At 36.7% G+C, this 19,428-nt stretch overlaps 1 protein-coding gene across 2 annotated transcripts in view; it reads right to left on the minus strand.

Moving 5' to 3' along the window:
• The window catches only part of LOC122707785 (complement factor H-like), a 95,815-nt gene that overhangs the window by 7,472 nt on the left and 68,915 nt on the right, over positions 1-19,428 (minus strand). Inside the window, exon 18 of one of the 2 annotated variants that reach the window (XM_043923645.1) lies at positions 12,282-12,464. In XM_043923645.1, the coding sequence (XP_043779580.1) occupies positions 12,282-12,464 (183 nt within the window). Of the gene's footprint in view, positions 1-12,281; positions 12,465-17,705; positions 17,798-19,428 lie in introns of those variants that run through there. The other variant, XM_043923646.1, reaches the window with a different exon arrangement.

Genomic DNA, 19,428 nt, shown 5'->3' on the forward strand with positions numbered 1-19,428 from the left:
TCAGCATTAGTCCTTCCAATCAATATTCAGGACTGATTTCTTTTAGCATTGACTGGCTTGATCTCCTTGCAGTCCAAGGGATGCTCAAGAGTCTTCTCCAGCATCACAGTTCAAAATATCAATTCTTTGGTACTCAGCCTTCTTTGTGGTCAAACATTTACATCCATACATGACTGCTTGAAAAAACATAACTTTGACAATAAGAACCTTTGTTGGTAAAGTGATGTCTCTGCTTCTTATCATGCTGTCGAGGTTTTCCTAGCTTTTCTTCCAAGGAGCAAGTGTCTTTTAATTTCATGGCTGCAGTTGCCATCAACAGTGATTGTGAAGCCAAAAAGAATGAAGTCTGTCATTGTTTCCATTTTACCCCATTTTTGCCATGCAATGATGGAACCCAAGACATGATCTTCATTTTTTGAATGTGGTTTTAAGCTAGCTTTTTCAATCTCCTCTTTCACCATCATCAAGGGGTTCTTTAATTCCTCTTTGGTTTCTTCCATTAGTGTGATGTCATCTGTGTATCTGAGGTTATTGGTATTTTTCCTGGCAATCTTGATTCCAGCTTGTGCTTCTTCCAGCCTGGTATTTTGTATGATGTTAAGTTAGCAGGGTGACAATATACAGCTTTGACATACTCCTTTCCCAATTTTGAACCAGATTGTTGTTCCATTCCGGTTCTAACTGTTGCTTCTTGACCTGCATACAGGTTTCTCAGGAGGCAGGTAAGGTGGTCAAGTATTCCCATCTCTGTAAGAATTTTCCACAGTGTTGTGATCCAAACAAAGACTTTAGTGTAGTCAGTGAAGCAGAAGTAGATGTTTTTGTGCATTTCTTTTGCTTTTTCTATGATCTAACTGATGTTGTCAATTTAATCTCTGGTTCCTCTGCCTTTCTAAATTTAGCTTGTACATCTCGAAGTTCTCAGTTCACATGTTGTTGAAGTTTAGTTTGAAGGATTTTGAGTATTACCTTGCTAGCATGTGAAATGAGCCCAGTTGTGTTGTGGTAGTATGAACATTCTTTGGCATTGCCCTTCTAGAGACTGGAATGAAAACTGACCTTTTCCAGTCCTATAGCCACTGCTGAGTTTTCCAAATGTGCTAGCATATTAAGTGCTGTACTTTCACAGCATCATCTTTTAGGATTTGAAATAGCTCAGCTGGAATCCCATCACCTCCACTAGCTTTGTTTGTAGTGATGTCCACTTGACTTCACACTCTAGGATTTCTGGCTCCAGGTGAGTGATCACACCATCGTGGTTATCTGGGTCATTAAGTCCTTTTCTGTACAGTTTTTCTGTATATTCTTGCCACCTCTTCTTAATATCTTCTGCTTCTGTTAAGGCCATACCATTTCTGTCCTTTACTCTGCCCATTATTACATGAAAAATTCCTTTGCTATCTCTAATTTTCTTGAAGACATCTCTAGCCTTCCCCATTTTATTGCTTTCCTCTATTTTTTTGTATTGCTCACTTAACAAGGCTTTCTTATCTTCCTTGCTATTCTTTGGAATTCTACATTCAGATGCGTATACTTTCCCTTTTATTCTTTGCTTTTTGCTTCTCTTCTTTTCTCACCTTTTGTAACGTCTTCTCAGAAAGCCATTTTGCATTGTTGCATTTCTGCTTCTTGGGGTTGGTTTTACTCACTGCCTCTTGTACAGAGTTACGACCTTCTATCCACAGTTCTTCAAGTACTCTCTCAGATCTAATCCCTTGAATCTGTTTATCCCTTCCACTATATAATCATAAAGGACTGGAATGGCCTAGTAGTTTTCCCTGCTTTCTTCAATTCAAGTCTGAATTTCACAATAAGGACCTCATGATCTGAGCCACAGTCAGCTTCCAGTCTTGGTTTTGCCAACTGTATAGAGCTTCTCTATCTTTGACTGCAAAGAATATAATCATTCTGATTTCAGTACTGAACATCTCAGTGATGGTCTCAGTGACCATCTTGGTGATGTTCATGTGCAGAATTGTCTCTTGTGTTTTTGAAAATGGTGTTTGCTATGACCCATGTCTTCTCTCGTCAAAACTCTTTTATTGTTTCCCCTGCTTCATTTTGTACTCCAAGGCCAAACTTGCCTGTTAATCCAGGTATCTCTTGATTCCTACTTTTGCATTCCAGTCCTATATGAAAAGGAGATTTTGTTTGTTTGTTTGTTTTTGTGTTTATATCTAGAATGTAATATAGGTCTTCATAAGTCCAGTCAAGTTCATATACATTGACTTTAGTGGGTGGGGCATAGGCTTGGATTACTGTGATTTTAAGTGACTTGCCTTGGAAATGAATGGAGATATTTCCATTGTTTTTGAGACTGCACCCAAGTACTGCATTTCAGACCCTTTCATTGGCTGAGGGCTACTCCATTTCTCCTAAGGAATTCTTGCCCATAGTAGTGGATATAATGGTCATCTGAATTAAATTTGCCCATTCTTGTCCACTCCAGTTCCTAATTCATAAATCTCGATGTCATAGTCAGTACTGTACTCTTTTTATGTCTAGAGCATTGAAGTATATAGTCTGAAGTCAGGCAGTGTCATTCCTCCAGCTCCATTTTTATTTCTCAAGATAGATTTGGCTATTTGGGACCTTTGTTTCTCCATACAAATTTTAAGTTTGCTTTTTTTTTCCTAGTTCTGTGAAAAATTGCCATTGGTAATTACATATGGATTGCATTGAAACAGTAGATTGCTTTGGGTAGTATAGTCATTTTGACAATATTGATTTTTCTAATCAAAGATAGTGGTATATCTTTCCATGTGTTTGTGTCTTCAATTTCTTTCATTAGTGTCCTGCAGTTTTCAGATTACAGATCTTTTGTCTCCTTAGGTTTATTCCTAAGTATTATATTTTTCTCCAAAGAAGACATATAGATGGCCAAGACAGCCATGAAAAGATGTTCATATAACTAATTATTATAGAGATTCGAATCAAACTAGAACATGATATCCCTTAACATGAGTCAAAAGATATATCATCAAAAAATCCAGAAATATGCTGGAGAGTATATGGAGAGAAGGTAACCCTCTTACACTGTTAGCTGATACAGCCACTATGGACAACAGTATGTACATTCCTTTGAAAACTAAACATAGAGCTACCATATGACCCTACAATCATGCCCCAGGGCATGGATCCAGTGAAAAATTTGGTCTAAAAGGAAACACACACCCTAATGTTCATTGCAGCATTGTTTACAATAGTCATGATATGGAATCAACCTAAATGTCCATCAACAGAGAAATGGATCAAGAAGATGTGGTACATATACAATGGAATATTACTCATCCATTAAAAGAATGAAATAATGTCATTTGCAGAAATCTGGATGGACTTAGAGAGTGTTACACTGAGTGAAGTTAGTCAGACAGAGAAGGAGAAAAATCATAAGACATCCCTTATATGTGGAATCTTAGAAGAAATTTGGAAACAAACTTATTTATGGAACAGAAACAGACTCACAGACTTAGAGAAGAAATTTATGATTCCTGGGGGGAATGATGGGAGAAGAGATAGTTAGGGAATTTGGAGTGGACATGAACTCACCTACGGCCAGACATCCTGGATGTGAAGCCAAGTGAACCTTAGGAAGCATCATTATGAACAAAGCTAGAGGAGGTGATGGAATTCCAGTTGAGTTATTTCAAATCCTGAAAGATGATGCTGTGAAAGTGCTGCACTCAGTATGCCAGCAAATTTGGAAAACTCAGCAGTGGCCACAGGACTGGATAGGGTCAGTTTTCATTCCAATCCCAAAGAAAGACAATCCCAAAGAATGCTCAAACTACCACACAATTGCACTCATCTCACACGCTAGTACAGTAATGCTCAAAATTCTCCAAGCCAGGCTTCAGCAATACGTGAACCATGAACTTCCAGATGTTCAAGCTGGTTTTAGAAAAGGCAGAGGAACCAGAGGTCAAATTGCCAACATCCGATGGATCATTGAAAAAGCAAGAAAGTTAAAAAAAAAAAAAAAATCTATTTCTGCTTTATTGACTATGCCAAAACCTTGACTGTGTGGATCACAATAAACTGTGGAAAATTCTGAAAACGATGGGAATACCAGACCACTTGACCTGCCTCCTGAGAAATCTGTATGCAGTTCAGGAAGCAACAGTTAGAACTGGATGTGGAACAACAGACTGGTTCCAAATAGGGAAAGGACTACATCAAGGCTGTACATTGTCACCCTGCTTATTTAACTTCTATACAGAGTACATCATGAGAAATGCTGGGCTGGAGGAAGCACAATCTAGAATCAAGTTTGCCGGAAGAAGTATCAATAACCTCAAATATGCAGGTGACAACACCCTTATGGCAGAAAGTGAAGAAGAACTAAAGAGCCTCTTGATGAAAGTGAAAAAGGATAGTGAAAAGGTTGGCTTCTAGCTCAACATTCAGAAAACTAACATCATGGCATCCAGTCCCATCACTTCATGGCAAGTAGATGGGGAAACAGTGGCTGACTTTATTTTTCTGGGCTCCAAAAATCACTTCTGATGGTGATTGCAGTGATGAAATTAAAGGATGCTTACTTATTGGAAGGTAAGTTATGACCGACCTAGACAGCATATCAAAAAGCAGAGACATTACTTTGCCAACAAAGGTCCGTCTGGTCAAGGATGTGCTTTTTCCAGTGGTCATGTATGGACGTGAGAGTTGGACTTTAAAGAAAGCTGAGCACAGAAAAATTGATGCTCTTGAACTATGGTGTTGGAGATGACTCTTGAGAGTCCATTGGACTGCAAGGAGATCCAACCAGTCCATCCTAAAGATGATCAGTCCTGTGTGTTCATTGGAAAAACTGATGCTGAAGCTGAAACTCCAATACTTTGGCCACCTGATGTGAAGAGCTGACTCATTGGTAAAGACCCTGATGCTGGGAAAGATCAAGGGCAGGAGGAGAAGGGGACGACAGAGGATGAGATGGTTGGATGGCATCACCAACTCGAAGGACATGGGTTTGGGTGGACTCTGGGAGTTAGTGATGGACAGGGAGGCCTGGCGTGTTGCGGTTCCTGGGGTCACAAAGAGTCAGACATGACTGAGTGACTGAACTGAACTGAGCTGAACTGAACACACTGCTATATTTAAAGTGCATGACCAATAAGGACCTACTGTATAGCACAGAGAACTCTGTGGAGTGTAATGTGGCAGACTTGATAGGAAGAGAGTTTGGGGGAGAAGGGTCACATTCATATATATGGCTGAGTACCTTCTCTGTTTACCCGAATTTAGCACAACAGTGTTAATCGCCTATACCCAAAACTAAATAAAGAGGTAAACAAGATACATCATGTTCAAATTCATGAAAATTACAGAAAAAAAAAATCTTATAAGCAGCTTGATGGATATGAAAAACTTATTTGGGGTAAATATTATGAAATACTTATTTGGAAAAAAGGATTCAATCATTGGTGGAAATTTCATCAATGAACATAGAGCCAGGAAGAGGTGAGAACATTTTCCCAATGCTGGATGAAAATGTCAACTGCAAATTCTATATCTTGTAAACTATCATTTTGAATTAAAGGGAGAAAGAAAAAAAAATCCCAGACAAAGCAAAACTGAAAGAATTTGTCTCTAGCAGAACTATACTTAAGAACTTTTCAAAATAAAGCATAATAAAAAAAGAACTCAGATTTTAGAATGGAAAAAAAATTTTAAATAAGGATAATTATAATAAGAGTATGATTTCTCTGTTTACTTTATTATAGTTGTGCAAAACTGTTATCTGATATGGTGCTCAATGTATATAGAGAGAATACTAGAGACATTTATGTTTAAAATGTGGGGAGAACCAATAAATCTAAATGGAAGTAAGCATTCCACATTTAATCTCAGATGGTAAAATGTCAGCAACAGTAGGGAGTGATAAACTACCTATGTGTATCTTAAAACCTAGAGAGACTAGTAAGAAAACCATGCAAAGACATATACTCAAAAACAATGCAGATCACAGTTAAATTATATTACAATGTTCAAAAATCCTCAAGGAAGACAAGATAAGAAAAAGGTTGAGAAATGAAGGAAACACACACAAAAGAATTAAGAAAATGTCAGACATTGTCCCTAATAATTAGTAAGTCACTCTAAATATAAATGGGCATAAATATATCAATGGAAAACCTGAAAATGGCAGGGTAGACACATAAACAAGACTCAGCTGTATGTTGTCTAAAAAAAAAAAGTCCCTTCAAACATGAAAACATGTTCAAGTGGAGAGTGGTGTGTAAAAATTACACACCAGGCAAAAGTTAACTTGAAAAACTAGAAGTGGCTAATGTACTTCTTAGTTTGGATTCCCATCCTGTCTGATTTCTAAACACTGAAATGTCCCAGTATCAAGTTTCAGATTCCTTATTTTTACATATACACTAATTTGTGAATGAGTTCAGCTAGTTATTGTTCAGTCGCCAAGTCGTGTCTAACACTTTGCGACCCCACGGACTGCTCATGCCAGGTTTCCAGGTCCCTGACCTCTCCCAGAGTTGCCCAAGTTCATGTCCATTGAAATGGTGATGTCACCCAAACATCTCACCCTCTGTCACCTTCTTCTCCATCTGCCTTCTACATTTCTCAGTATCAGGGTCTTTTCCAATGAATCAGCTGTTCACATCAGGTGGTCAGAATATTGGAGCTTCAGCATCAGTCCTTAAAAAGGGTAGTCAGGGTTGATTTCCTTTATGATTAACTGATCTCCTTGCTTCCCAAGGGACTCTCAAGAGTCTTCTCCAGCACCACAGTTTGAAAGCATCAATTCCTCAGTTCTCTGCATTGTTTATTGCCCAGTTTTCACATCCAGATGACTACTGGAAAGACCATTGTGTTGACTACATGGGCTTTTGTTGGCAAAGTGTTGTTTCTGCTTTATAACACACCGTCTAGGTTTGTCATAGTTTTTCTGTCTTCTAATTTCATGCTTGCATTCACCATCTGCAGTGATTTTAGAGGCCAAGAGGGGGAAATCTGTCACTGTTTCTACTTTTCCTCCCTCTATTTACCATGAAGTGATTGGACCTAATCCCATGATCCTGGTTTATTTTTTTATCATTGAGTTTTAAGCCAGCTTTTTCACTCTCCTCTTTCACTCTCATTGAGAGGCTCATTAGTTCCTCTTCACTTTCTGCCGTTAGAGCAGTGTCACCCACATATCTGAGGCTGTTGATATTTCTCCTGGCAGTATCTTGCTGTGATTTATTTCAGAGAGTGTTTTGCCTATGTTTTCCTCTAGGAGTTTTATAGTTTCTGATCTTACATTTAGATCTTTAATCTATTTTGAGTTTATTTTTGGTTATGGTGTTGGAAAGTGTTCTAGTTTCCTTCTTTTACAGATAGTTGACCAGTTTTCCCAGCACCACTTGTTAAAGAGATTGTCTTTTCTCCATTGTATATTTTTGCCTCCTTTGTCAAAGATAAGGTGTCTGTATGTGTGTAGATTTATCTCTGGGGTTTCTGTTTTGTTCCATTGATCTATATTTTTGGCTTTGTGCCAGTACTACACTATTTGATGACTGTAGCTTTGTAGTGTAGTCTGAAGGCAGGCGTGGTGATTCCTCCAGTTCCTTTCTTCTTTCTCAAGATTGCTTTGGCTACTCGAGGTTTTTTTTTTTTTTTAATTTCCGTACAAATTGTGGACTTGTTCTACTTCTGTGAAAAATGCCATTGGGGCTTGATAAGGATGCACTGAATCTATAGATTGCTTTGCGTAGTATACTCATTTTCACTATATTGATTCTTCTGATCCATGAATATGGTATATTTCTCCATCTATTTGTGTCATCTTAGATTTCCTACATCAATGTGTTACAGCTTTCCATGTATGGGTCTTTTGTTTCTTTAGGTAGATTTATTCCTAAGTATTTTATTCTTTTCACCACAATGGTGAATGGGCTTATTTCCTTAATTTCTCTTTCTGTTTTCTCATTGTTAGTGTATAGGAATGCAAGGGATTTCTGTGTATTAATTTTATATTCTGCAAATTTACTATATTCATTGATGAACTCTAGCAATTTTTTGGTGACATCTTTAGGGTTTTCTATGTAGAGGGTCTTGTCATCTGTAAACAGTGAGAGTTTTACTTATTTTCCCATCTGAATATCTTTTATTTCCTTTTCTTCCCTGATCGTTGTGGATATAACTTCCAAAACTATGTTGAATAGTAGTGGTGAGAGTGGACACCCTTGTCTTGTACCTGACTTTATGGGAAATGATTTCAATTTTTCACCATTGAGGATAATGTTTTCTGTGGGTTTACCATATATAGCTTTTATTATGTTGAGGTATGTTCCTTCTATGCATGCTTTCTGGAAAGTTTTTATCATAAATTGATGTTGAGTTTTGTCAAAGAGTTTTCTGCATCTACTGAGATAATCATGTTTGTTTTTTTTTTTCCTTCAATTTGTTAATGTTGTGTATCACATTGATTGATTTGTGAATATTGAAGAATCCTTGCATCCCTGGGATAAAGCCCACTTGGTCATGATGTATGATCTTTTTAATATGTTGTTGGATTCTGTTTGCTAGAATCTTGTTAAGGATTTTTGCATCTATGTTCATCAGTGATATTGGCCTTTAGTTTTCTTTTTCTGTGGCATCTTTGTCTAGTTTTGATTTTAGGGTGATGTTTGCTTCACAGAATGAGCTTGGGAGTTTACCTTCCTCTGAACTTTTCTGGAAGGGTTTGAGTAAGATAGGTGTTGGAAAGAATATGAAAGTGAAGTCGTTCAACAGTGTCCTACTCTTTGCGACCCCATGGACAGTAGTCTACCAGGCTTCTCCGTCTTGGAATTTTCTAGGCAAGAGTACTCGAGTGGTTTGCCATTTCCTTCTCCAGGGATCTTCCCTGGATGTTCCCAACTGAGGGACTGAACGTGGATCTCTCACATTGTAGGCAGATGTTTTACCCTCTGAGCCACCAAGGAAGGAGAGGTGTTAGCTCGTCTCTAAATATTTGGTAGAATTCACCTGTGAAGCCATCTGGTCCTGGGCTTTTGTTTGGAAGATTTTTGATTCCAGTTTCTATTTCCATGCTTGTGATGGGCCTGTTAAGATTTTCTCTTTCTTCCTGGTTCAATTTTAGAAGGTTATACTTTTCTAAGAATTCATCCATTTCTTCCAATTTGTCCGTTTTATTGACATGTAGTTGCTGATAGTAGTCTCTTATTATCCTTTGTATTTCTGTGTTGTCTGTTGTGATTTCTCCATTTTCATTTCTAATTTTATTGATTTGATTCTTCTTCCTTTTTTTCTCAATGGGTTTGGCTAATGGTATGTCTGTTTTATTTATCTTCTCAAAAACCAGCTTTTAGTTTTTCTGATTTTTGCCATACTCCTTTGTTTCTTTTTCATTTATTCCTGCCCTAATTTTTATGATTTCTTTCTTTCTAGTAACCCTGGGGTTTGTCTTTTTCTACTTTCTTTAGGTGTAAAGTTAGGTTATATATTTGACTTTTCTCTTGTTTCTTGAGGTAAGCTTGTAAAGCTATGACCCTTCCCCTTAGCACTCTTTTTACTGAATCCCATAGGTTTTGGGTTGTCATGTTCTCATTTTCATTTGTTTCTATGATTTTTGATTTCCTTTTTGATTTCTTCCATTATTTTTGGTTATTCAGAATCATGTTATTCATCCTCCATACGGTTGCATTTTTAATAGTTTTTCTTCTACAGTTGACAACTAATCTTACCACATTGTGATCAGAAAAGATGCTTGAAATGATTTCAATTTTTTAAAATTTACCAAGGCTAGATTTATGGCCCAGGATGTGATCTGCCCTGGAGACTGTTCCTTGTGCACTTGAGAAAAAGGTGAAATGCATTGTTTGGGGGTTAAATGTCCTATAGATACCAATTAGGTCTAACTGGCCCATTGAATCATTTAAAGTTTGTGTTTCCTTGATAATTTTCTTTTTGGTTGACATATCCATATGTGTGAGTGGGGTATTAAAATATCCCACTATTATTGTGTTACTGTTAATTTCTCCTTTCATACTTGTTAGCATTTGCCTTATGTATTGAGCAGCTCCTATGTTGGGTGCATATATATTTATAATTGTTATATCTTCTTCTTGAATTGATCCTTTGATCATTAGGTAGTGTCTTTCTTTGTCTCTTTTCATGGTGTTTATTTCAAAGTATATTTTATCTGATATGAGTATTGCTACTCCTGCTTTCTTTTGGTCTCCATGCAATCTCTTTCCCAGCCCTTCACTTTCAGTCTGTATGTGTCCCTTGTTTTGAGGTGGGTCTCTTTTAGACAGCATATATGGGGGTCTTGTTTTTGTATCCATTCAGCCAGTCTTTGTCTTTTGCTTGGGCATTCAACCCATTTACATTTAAGGTAATTATTGATAAGTATGATCTCATCGCCATTTACTTTGGAACAACAACATTATTAACTTTTTTCCATTAAATGATAATGTGTCCTGGTGTGGATCTCTTTGGGTTCATCTCTTTTTGGGACTGTCTGATTTCGAGACCTGAATGTTTGCTTCCTTCCCCAGGTTAGAAAAGTTTAGCAGTTATTTCTTCAAATAAGTCCGTCTTTCTCTATTTTAGATCCCTATAACGAGAATGGTATTGATGTTGTCCCAGATGTCTGTTAACCTATTATCATTTTTAAAATTCCCCTTTCCTTTTCCTGTGCTATTTGGGAAGTTTCCACTACCCTGTCTTCCAGATCTCTGATCCATTCTTCTGAATCCTCTAATCTACTATTGATTTCCCCTAGTGTGCTTTTCATTTCAGGTGTTGTATCCTTCAGCACTGTTTAGTCCTTCTTTATATTTTTTTATTCTTAAAATCCTGTTATGGACAAAATAATTCATCCATTCTTCTCTAGAGTCCATTGAACATCTTTATGTTCATTGTTTATGTTCATTTATGTTCGACATCTTTATGTCATTACCTTGAATGCTTTATTGAGTAGACTGCTTATCTTAACTTTGTTTAGTGACTTTTCTGAGATTTTGTCTGGTTCCTTCATTTAGAATGCATTTCTCTGTCTTCTGATTTTACCTAACTCTGTGTTTATTTCTAAGAGTTAGGTGTATTCCTGATCTAAGAGAAGTGGTCTTATGTAGGAGAAGTCTATGGCCCAGCAGAATGCTCCCCTCTGTAGGATATAGACAGCAGATCTAAATGCTAAAGGGGTGCCCTTCTGTTGTTTTAATGCCAACCACTCTGGGTGCACTGGTAGGCAAGGATCCCACCTCCTCCCCAGGTGGCTGAAAGACTCTACCTCATGTAGTGGCTGCCAGCCCACTCATAGGCAGGATGAAGTGCTGATGGAGTTAGCTTCAGTCCCTAAGTGTACATGGGCTGGTGACATCACACCCAAGAGCACGGTGAGATGCAGGTGTAGCAGCTGTGGAGCCCAGCAGAGTTTGGGGCTGGTGCTGTCATGCTGATGAGTTGTTAAGCCTCTGGTGCTAGTAAGCTATATATGTGTGTGTTAGGGAGAACTCTAAAGTGGCACTTGTCTCTCATGATGGCTGGCACCAACATATATGATCCCAGTTGTTTCCTATCTCTCTAGGAGTTTCACAAAGATAAGCAAATTAGTCTAACCCAAGCCTCTTTCCCATTGATGCCTCTTCACTGGGGCACAGAGCATGTGAGATTTCTGTGTGGCTTTAAAGAACAGAAGCTCTGTTTCCTATGGCCCTCTGGCTTTCTTGTGCTCAAGTTACACTGGACTTCTAAGCCAGAATTTCTGGGACTTATCTTTCAGGACCATGACTCCCCAGCTGGGCAGCCCAACTGCCCTTCATTCTTGTCCTTTTGATCATTAGGAATACAATTTGCATAAACATAAATTTTACCTGTTATTTGCACAGTAGCCCAAAGAGTTTGTCTGTGTTTCATATCAGAGATGAAAGAGTGTTCATCAATTCATAAAATAAAACTGTTATTTACTGTTTCAAGATAAATTGAAAGAGACAGAGAGGACTTCATCTTGCAGATCCATGCAAAGCTTGTGTGCACGCTCAGTCACTCAGTCCTATGTTCAACTCTTTGCGACCCCATGGACTCTAGCCCACCAGGTTCCTCTGTCCATGGAATTTCCCAGGCAAGAACACTGGAGTGGGTTGCCATCCGCCCCCCACCCACCTCACCAGGGGATCTTCCCCATCCAGGGATCGAACCCATATCTTCTGCATCTCTTGCATTGCAGGAGGTTCCTTTACCACTGAGCCACCACAGAAGGATACAAATTTTAAAGGAGTGTTGATCTTCTTTAAAGAATGTTTTAAACAAACTTATGCGCTACTTACAAATGCAACGTGGGGTTGACTGCCATCTCCCATCCTTGCACACAATCTCTTCTGCATCTTGAATCAAATAATTTTCCTTACATAGAATTGATATTTTTTCTCCATCCTGATATTTCACTGTAGTTGTCATATCTCGAGCATTGGGAATCTGAGGTGGAGGTGGGCATGGTTGTATTTGTGCTTCTGAAAATATTAAAATTAGATTTCTTGATAAAAAAGCATAAGTCCAAATATTAAAGGAAAAATTTTCAATAAACAGAAAGCTCTAATAATATATCACAAATGATCAAATAATATGATACTCTATAATTATACTCTTAAGCTTGTTTAGCACTTTAATATATCACATTTGGTTCACAGTCTCATGGTCTTTCTTGTAGTTTCTTCCTTTTATTCTTCCTGTGGTCAATCATGCATGATTTATGTAAACCAATTTTAATTTTTTCTAACCTTTAAGATGTTCTAAATGAATTGCTCATTCAGGTATAGGCAGTAAGGAAAAACTGATATCAGGGTCTTTTTTGTTTTTTAACAGATATCCATGATCACATATATTGTAATTGGATGGAAGCCCTCACAGAATTTTCTACCAGAGGGAGTTGATTAGCCAGAGGAGAAACTATATTTAGTTACTGATCTATTAATTTGATGCCAATTCTTGAACAAGGTAAGAGTTAGATATGTTCACTGGGATTTAGAGTCTATTGTTTTACAGTTCAGTACTCTCCTGGAGGTACAGTTCACTAGCTTGCCTGCACTGTTAAGAATATACACATTGATGAATGCACCTTCTTTTTTTTTTTTTTTTATTAGTTGGAGGCTAATTACTTCACAACATTTCAGTGGGTTTTGTCATACATTGATATGAATCAGCCATAGATTTACACGTATTCCCCATCCCGATTTCCCCTCCCACCTCCCTCTCCACCCGATTCCTCTGGGTCTTCCCAGTGCACCAGGCCCGAGCACTTGTCTCATGCATCCCACCTGGGCTGGTGATCTGTTTCACCATAGATAGTATACATGCTGTTCTTTTGAAATATCCCACCCTCACATTCTCCCACAGAGTTCAATAGTCTGTTCTGTATTTCTGTGTCTCTTTTTCTGTTTTGCATATAGGGTTATCGTTACCATCTTTCTAAATTCCATATATATGCGTTAGTATGCTGTAATGTTCTTTATCTTTCTGGCTTACTTCACTCTGTATAATGGGCTCCAGTTTCATCCATCTCATTAGGACTGGTTCAAATGCTGAATGCACCTTCTTTAATGGATTAGCAAGCCTGGCTTTTTGTACATGACCAGAGGGTATAAAAGATCCCTCTGTAAACTATGTCTGAGTCCATCAAATAGAGATACCTCAGATATCCAATTCATAATCTGAACACAAAACCCGTTCTATGACTCCTTGGTTTTGCTGTCTCCTGTCATGCTTCATTTTTATTTCCATAGAAGCATTATGCAAGTATAGGCTGGAAACTCATAAATCCTTTCAGGGACCCAACATTTTGTATTAAATTCAGGGAAATATTTGACTGAATAGACTTTATTCATCATTAGTAATATCATCAGATTTTCTATTCTGATTTAAGTCAATAGGGGTATTTTGTGTGCTGTGTTGTGTTTAGTCTCTCAGTCATGTCAGACTCTTTGCAACCCCGTGGACTATAATCTGCCAGGCTCCTCTGTCCATGGGGATTCTCCAGGCAGGAATACTGGAGTGGGTTGCCTTGCCCTCCTCCAGTGGGTCTTCCCAACACAGGAATTGAACCGAGGTCTCCTGCAAATCAGGTGGATTCTTTACCATCTGAGCCACCAGGGAAGACTTGGAGTATTTTACATTTCATCAGAAACATTTCTCTTATTTCTGTTTTAACTATTTTGACATTTTTGTCAATGTATTTTCAAGAATTTATTTTCTTTTGTGTCTGATGCTTAAACATTTTTGTCCTAATAATTTTAATTTGTACTTGTTAAAAGTCTTGTGAATGCTGGTCTATATACAACATTTCCCTATAAACTGAATATTTTGCAAATCAGCTATTTACACTTTTAAGCTTATTGTAAAAATTGACATTTTAATTTTAGTTTTTCTTTCCTTCTATGTTCTTTGGATATATGTTCTTTTCTAGATTCTAGATTGTACTATCTATTACTTAAGTTCTTTTTTTTCTTTTTTGTAAAGCAAGTTTTAATCTATGCATATCTTTGGTTTTTGTTGTATATCATAGATTCCAAAGCATACTGTTTTCATTTTACTTAATTTAAGATATTGTCTGTCAGTAAATCATAGAAATTTTTTTCTTAATTTTTCAAGTTTTGTGATATGGGTGAATAAGTTGCTTAGTTAGCTCTCTCTTAATTTTCAATTGCTTTTAATTTATAGAGAATAACTGGAGGATGCTCATTACATGAAATTGATTAGGAATTCTTTTATCACATGAAAATAATCAAGTGTTTTAAATTAATTAGCTATATTCCAATAAATAATGGAGACTTCCAGAGAAGGCATATAATTAAAACTATGAAGACCTATTTTATAACTTTTAAAAAGGTAATGCACAAGGACTAAACCCTTATAAATATACAATATATCTAAGAATATATCAGAATACATGAAGCAAAGATATGCAGAACTGAAAGAAGAAATAGACAAATCCACACCCCTTGTTAGCAATTCTGAGAGCCTTTCTACTCTGACAGATAGAACAACTATAAAAAACTATTTTAAGACACAGGTACATTTTTAGAACACTATGAACAATGCTAACCTGATTTGGAAACTTGAATACGCATATACTTTATATGAAATGGAAACATCACAAAGATAGACAATATGCTGTGCAACAAAGAAAGAATAAAATTCAAAATATTAAAAGTTCACAGAGTGTGTTCTATGACAAGTGAATTAGATTAGAAATCAATAAGAATAAATTATCTATGAATCACCCATGATAATCATCAAATTGCATACAGTAAATATATGCAGCTCTCTAGATAAAAATCATACCGCAGTATGACTGCTAATGGAGAATGAATTATTTAGAAAATCATAAATATGTGAGAATTAAACAACAAATTTTTAAACAACTGTTATGCAAAGAAGTCACTAGGAATATTAGAAAATATTTCACATACAGTTAAATGAAAATAAAATTGATACATATTTATAAATTTTTGAGGCACAGGTAAAGCAATACTTAAAAGTGAAAAAAAGGTAGTTTTACAGGTTTAGATTTAAAAGCAGAATGGATTTATGGATTTGTGGCGAACCTATGGAACTTTATCTTTGACAAAGGAGGCAAGAATATACAATGGAAAAAGGACAACCTCTTTAACAAGTGGTGCTGGGAAAACTGATCAACCACTTGTAAAAGAATAAAACTAGAACACTTTCTAACACCATACACAAAAACAAACTCAAAATGGATTAAAGATCTAAATGTAAGACCAGAGTCTATAAAACTCCTAGAGGAGAACATAGGCAAAACACCCTCCGACATAAATAACAGCAGGATCCTCTATGACCCACCTCCCAGAATATTGGAAATAAAAGCAAAAATAAGTAAATGGGACCTAATGAAACTTAAAAGCTTTTGCACAACAAAGGAAACTATAAGCAAGGTGAAAAGACAACCCTCAGATTGGGAGAAAATAATAGCAAATGAAGCAACAGACAAAGGATTAATCTCAAAAATATACAAGCAACTCCTGAAGCTCAATTCCAGAAAAATAAAAAATGACCCAATCAAAAAATGGGCCAAAGAACTAAACAGACATTTCTCCAAAGAAGACATACAGATGGCTAACAAACACATGAAAAGATGCTCAACATCACTCGTTATTGGAGAAATGCAAATCAAAACCACAATGAGGTACCATTACACGCCAGTCAGGATGGCTGCTATCCAAAAGTCTACAAGCAATAAATGCTTGAGAGGGTGTGGAGAAAAGGGAACCCTCTTACACTGTTGGTGGGAATGCAAACTAGTACAGCCGCTATGGAGAACAGTGTGGAGATTTCTTAAAAAACTGGAATTAGAACTGCCATATGACCCAGCAATCCCACTCCTGGGCATACACACTGAGGAAACCAGATCTGAAAGAGACACGTGCACCCCAATGTTCATGGCAGCACTGTTTATAATAGCCAGGACATGGAAGCAACCTAGATGCCCATCAGCAGACAAATGGCTAAGGAAGCTGTGGTACATATACACCATGGAATATTACTCAGCCATTAAAAAGAACTCATCTGAATCAGTTCTAATGAGATGGATGAAACTGGAGCCCATCATACAGAGTGAAGTAAGCCAGAAAGATAAAGACCCATACAGTATACTAACACATATATATGGAATTTAGAAAGATGGTAATGATAACCCTATATGCAAAACAGAAAAAGAGACACAGATGTACAGAACAGAATTTTGGACTCTGTGGGAGAAGGCGAGGGTGGGATGTTTCAAGAGAACAGCATCGAAACATGTATATTATCTAGGGTGAAACAGATCACCAGCCCTGGTTGGATGCATGAGACAAGGGCTCGGGCCTGGTGCACTGGGAAAGACCCAGAGGGATTGGGTGGAGTGGGAGGTGGGAGGGGGGATCGGGATGGGGAATACATGTAAATCCATGGCTGATTCATGTCAATGTATGACAAAAACCACTACAATATTATAAAGTAATTAGCCTCCAACTAATAAAAAAATTTAAAAAATAATAATAAATGGGAAAAAAAATAAAAGCAGAATGGTTTGAATCAATGCTTTCATTTTCTATCTGAAGAAATGAGAGAGTAAAATTAAAATCAAGCCATTACAAAAAAGGAAAATTAAGTCCACAGGAGAGAAAAAAAATGAGAAAGATTAACAGAAAAGAGAAAACAGAAAATTAACGAAGTTAAAAATCATGAATATTAACAAGATAAAAATTAGACAAGAGAGGAAATGGAAGAAATTAAGGGTGTTAAAAATGTTTATTTGACAATTATAATTTTGAAAAATAAAACTCTGATTACAAAATAAATGAGGGAAACAACTCTCAATACCAAGAGTGAAAGAAGTCATTTCACCAAATATACTATAGGACTAAAGGAAAAATAGAAGGTCAAGTGACTATTACAAATGATTTTATATCAATCAATTTCATAAGTTAGGTAAAATAGAGATATTTCTTGAAAAATGCAACATTCACACAGTGATAAGACAATGTAGAAAATGTGGATAGCATACTCCCTATTAAAGAAATTGAATTCTTCATCAAGGGAATATTTTGAAGAAGCAAACTGCATATCAGATCTCACATGTGCTCATTTGTGTCCAACTCTCTGCAACCCTGTGGACTATAGCCTACCAGGCTTTTCTGTCCATGGGATTCTCCAGGCAAGAATACTGGAGCGGGAAGCCATTCCCTTCTCCAGGGGATCTTCCTCACTCAGGGGACTGAACCCGGGTCTCCTGAATTGCAGGCAGGTTCTCTACTGTCTGAGTCCCCAGGGGATTCTACTGGTATGTCTAGAAAAATTGAAGCAGAAATAAATAGAGACATTCCATGTTTATGATTTCAAAATTCAATATGGTAAAGAAGTCAATTCTCTATAATTCATTTCTCATTACAAAGCCATCCCTTTTGATATACAACCCAATATTTTATCAAAATTTGTAAATTCCCCTGAAATTTCTATGTTCAAAACAAGAATAGCTAAAGTAATTTTGAGTGAGAGGAACATACTTGGAGACTATTATCAGACTTTCAGCCTACTAAAAAGCTAGTTACAAAGGTAATTTGGCAGCAGTGAAGATTGTTAAATGACTGAATAGAAAGTTTGAAATAAATCAGCATTTTTATAGTTAATTGATTTTTCACTTCAAAGTCTTTTCCACACATATTGCTAAAATAATTGACAATCCATCCATAAAAAGCCAAATCCTACTTTATGCAATCCTCATATATTAATATAAGACAGATAACATACTTAAATATACTCACATAACACTATAAAGTTTCTAGAAGAAGCTGTAGAACATATGTACTTCACTACCTGTAAATGTTACTTGTTTCCTTATAGATGCAGTTGTGTAGCAAGCTCTTTTATTTTTATATTTGCTTTTAATTTAGAATAGTTGACAAACATGAATTCCTTGAAATTTGTTGGGAAATCCTTCATCATATGAAATACTAAATTGTTTCAATTTAACTATATTTAATAAGCTGATATAGATTTCTAGACAAGGTGCATGACAAAAATTAAGAAATATTTTATAATTATAAAAAATTTGATTCACAAGGTCTAAGCAATCATAAATATATAAAGTATAATATACAATACTGTGCTTAGCCACTCGGTCATTTCCCACTCTTTGTGATCCCATGGTCTGCAACCTGCCAGGCTCCTCTGTCCTTGGGGCTTCTCCAGGCAAGAATACTGGAGTGGGTTGCCTCCATGGGATCTTCCCAACACAGGGATTGAACCCAGGTCCCCCCCACTGCAGGCAGATTGTAGGCTGATCTACCAGGGAAGCTCAAGAATCCTGGAGTGGGCAGCCTGACTCTTCTCTAGGGGATATTTCTGATCTAGGAATTGAACTGGGGTCTCCTGCATTACAGGCAGGGTCTTTACCAGCTGAGCTACCAGGGAAGCCCACAATATACAATGGACATTACATATTGGCATGGCAGTTATTTAGAAGCTTGTTGTTTAATTCCCAAATAGTTACGCTTTTCCAAATAACTTATTCTCCATTAATACAGCTTTATTGCTGTATGATTTTTTTGTTGTTGTTGTATGGTTTTTATATAGGGATCTATATATAAGGAAGAATTATGAGGTTGAATATTAGACAGTAGATCTGGTTTTGTATTGATTTGAAGCTTCTTTCTAGATATTCTAGGCTTATAGAAATTGGTAAAAATATTGAGGATAGGGAGTCAAGATGTCACAGAGTTGGAGAAGAGAAACACAGATATAAAAAGTGGAAAATTGAAAAGAACTTATTCAATGAGAATTTATCATGTCAACATGACTCAAGACTTTTCAAGATAGTTAAGTAGAGAAATAGATACATAGATTGATACATAAATAGATACATGGATAAATACATAATAGTTCAGCATAGGCATAAGTACGTTTATGTGTAATACACAA

Source organism: Cervus elaphus, chromosome 14, assembly GCF_910594005.1.
Source record: "Cervus elaphus chromosome 14, mCerEla1.1, whole genome shotgun sequence".
Taxonomy (NCBI): domain Eukaryota; kingdom Metazoa; phylum Chordata; class Mammalia; order Artiodactyla; family Cervidae; genus Cervus; species Cervus elaphus.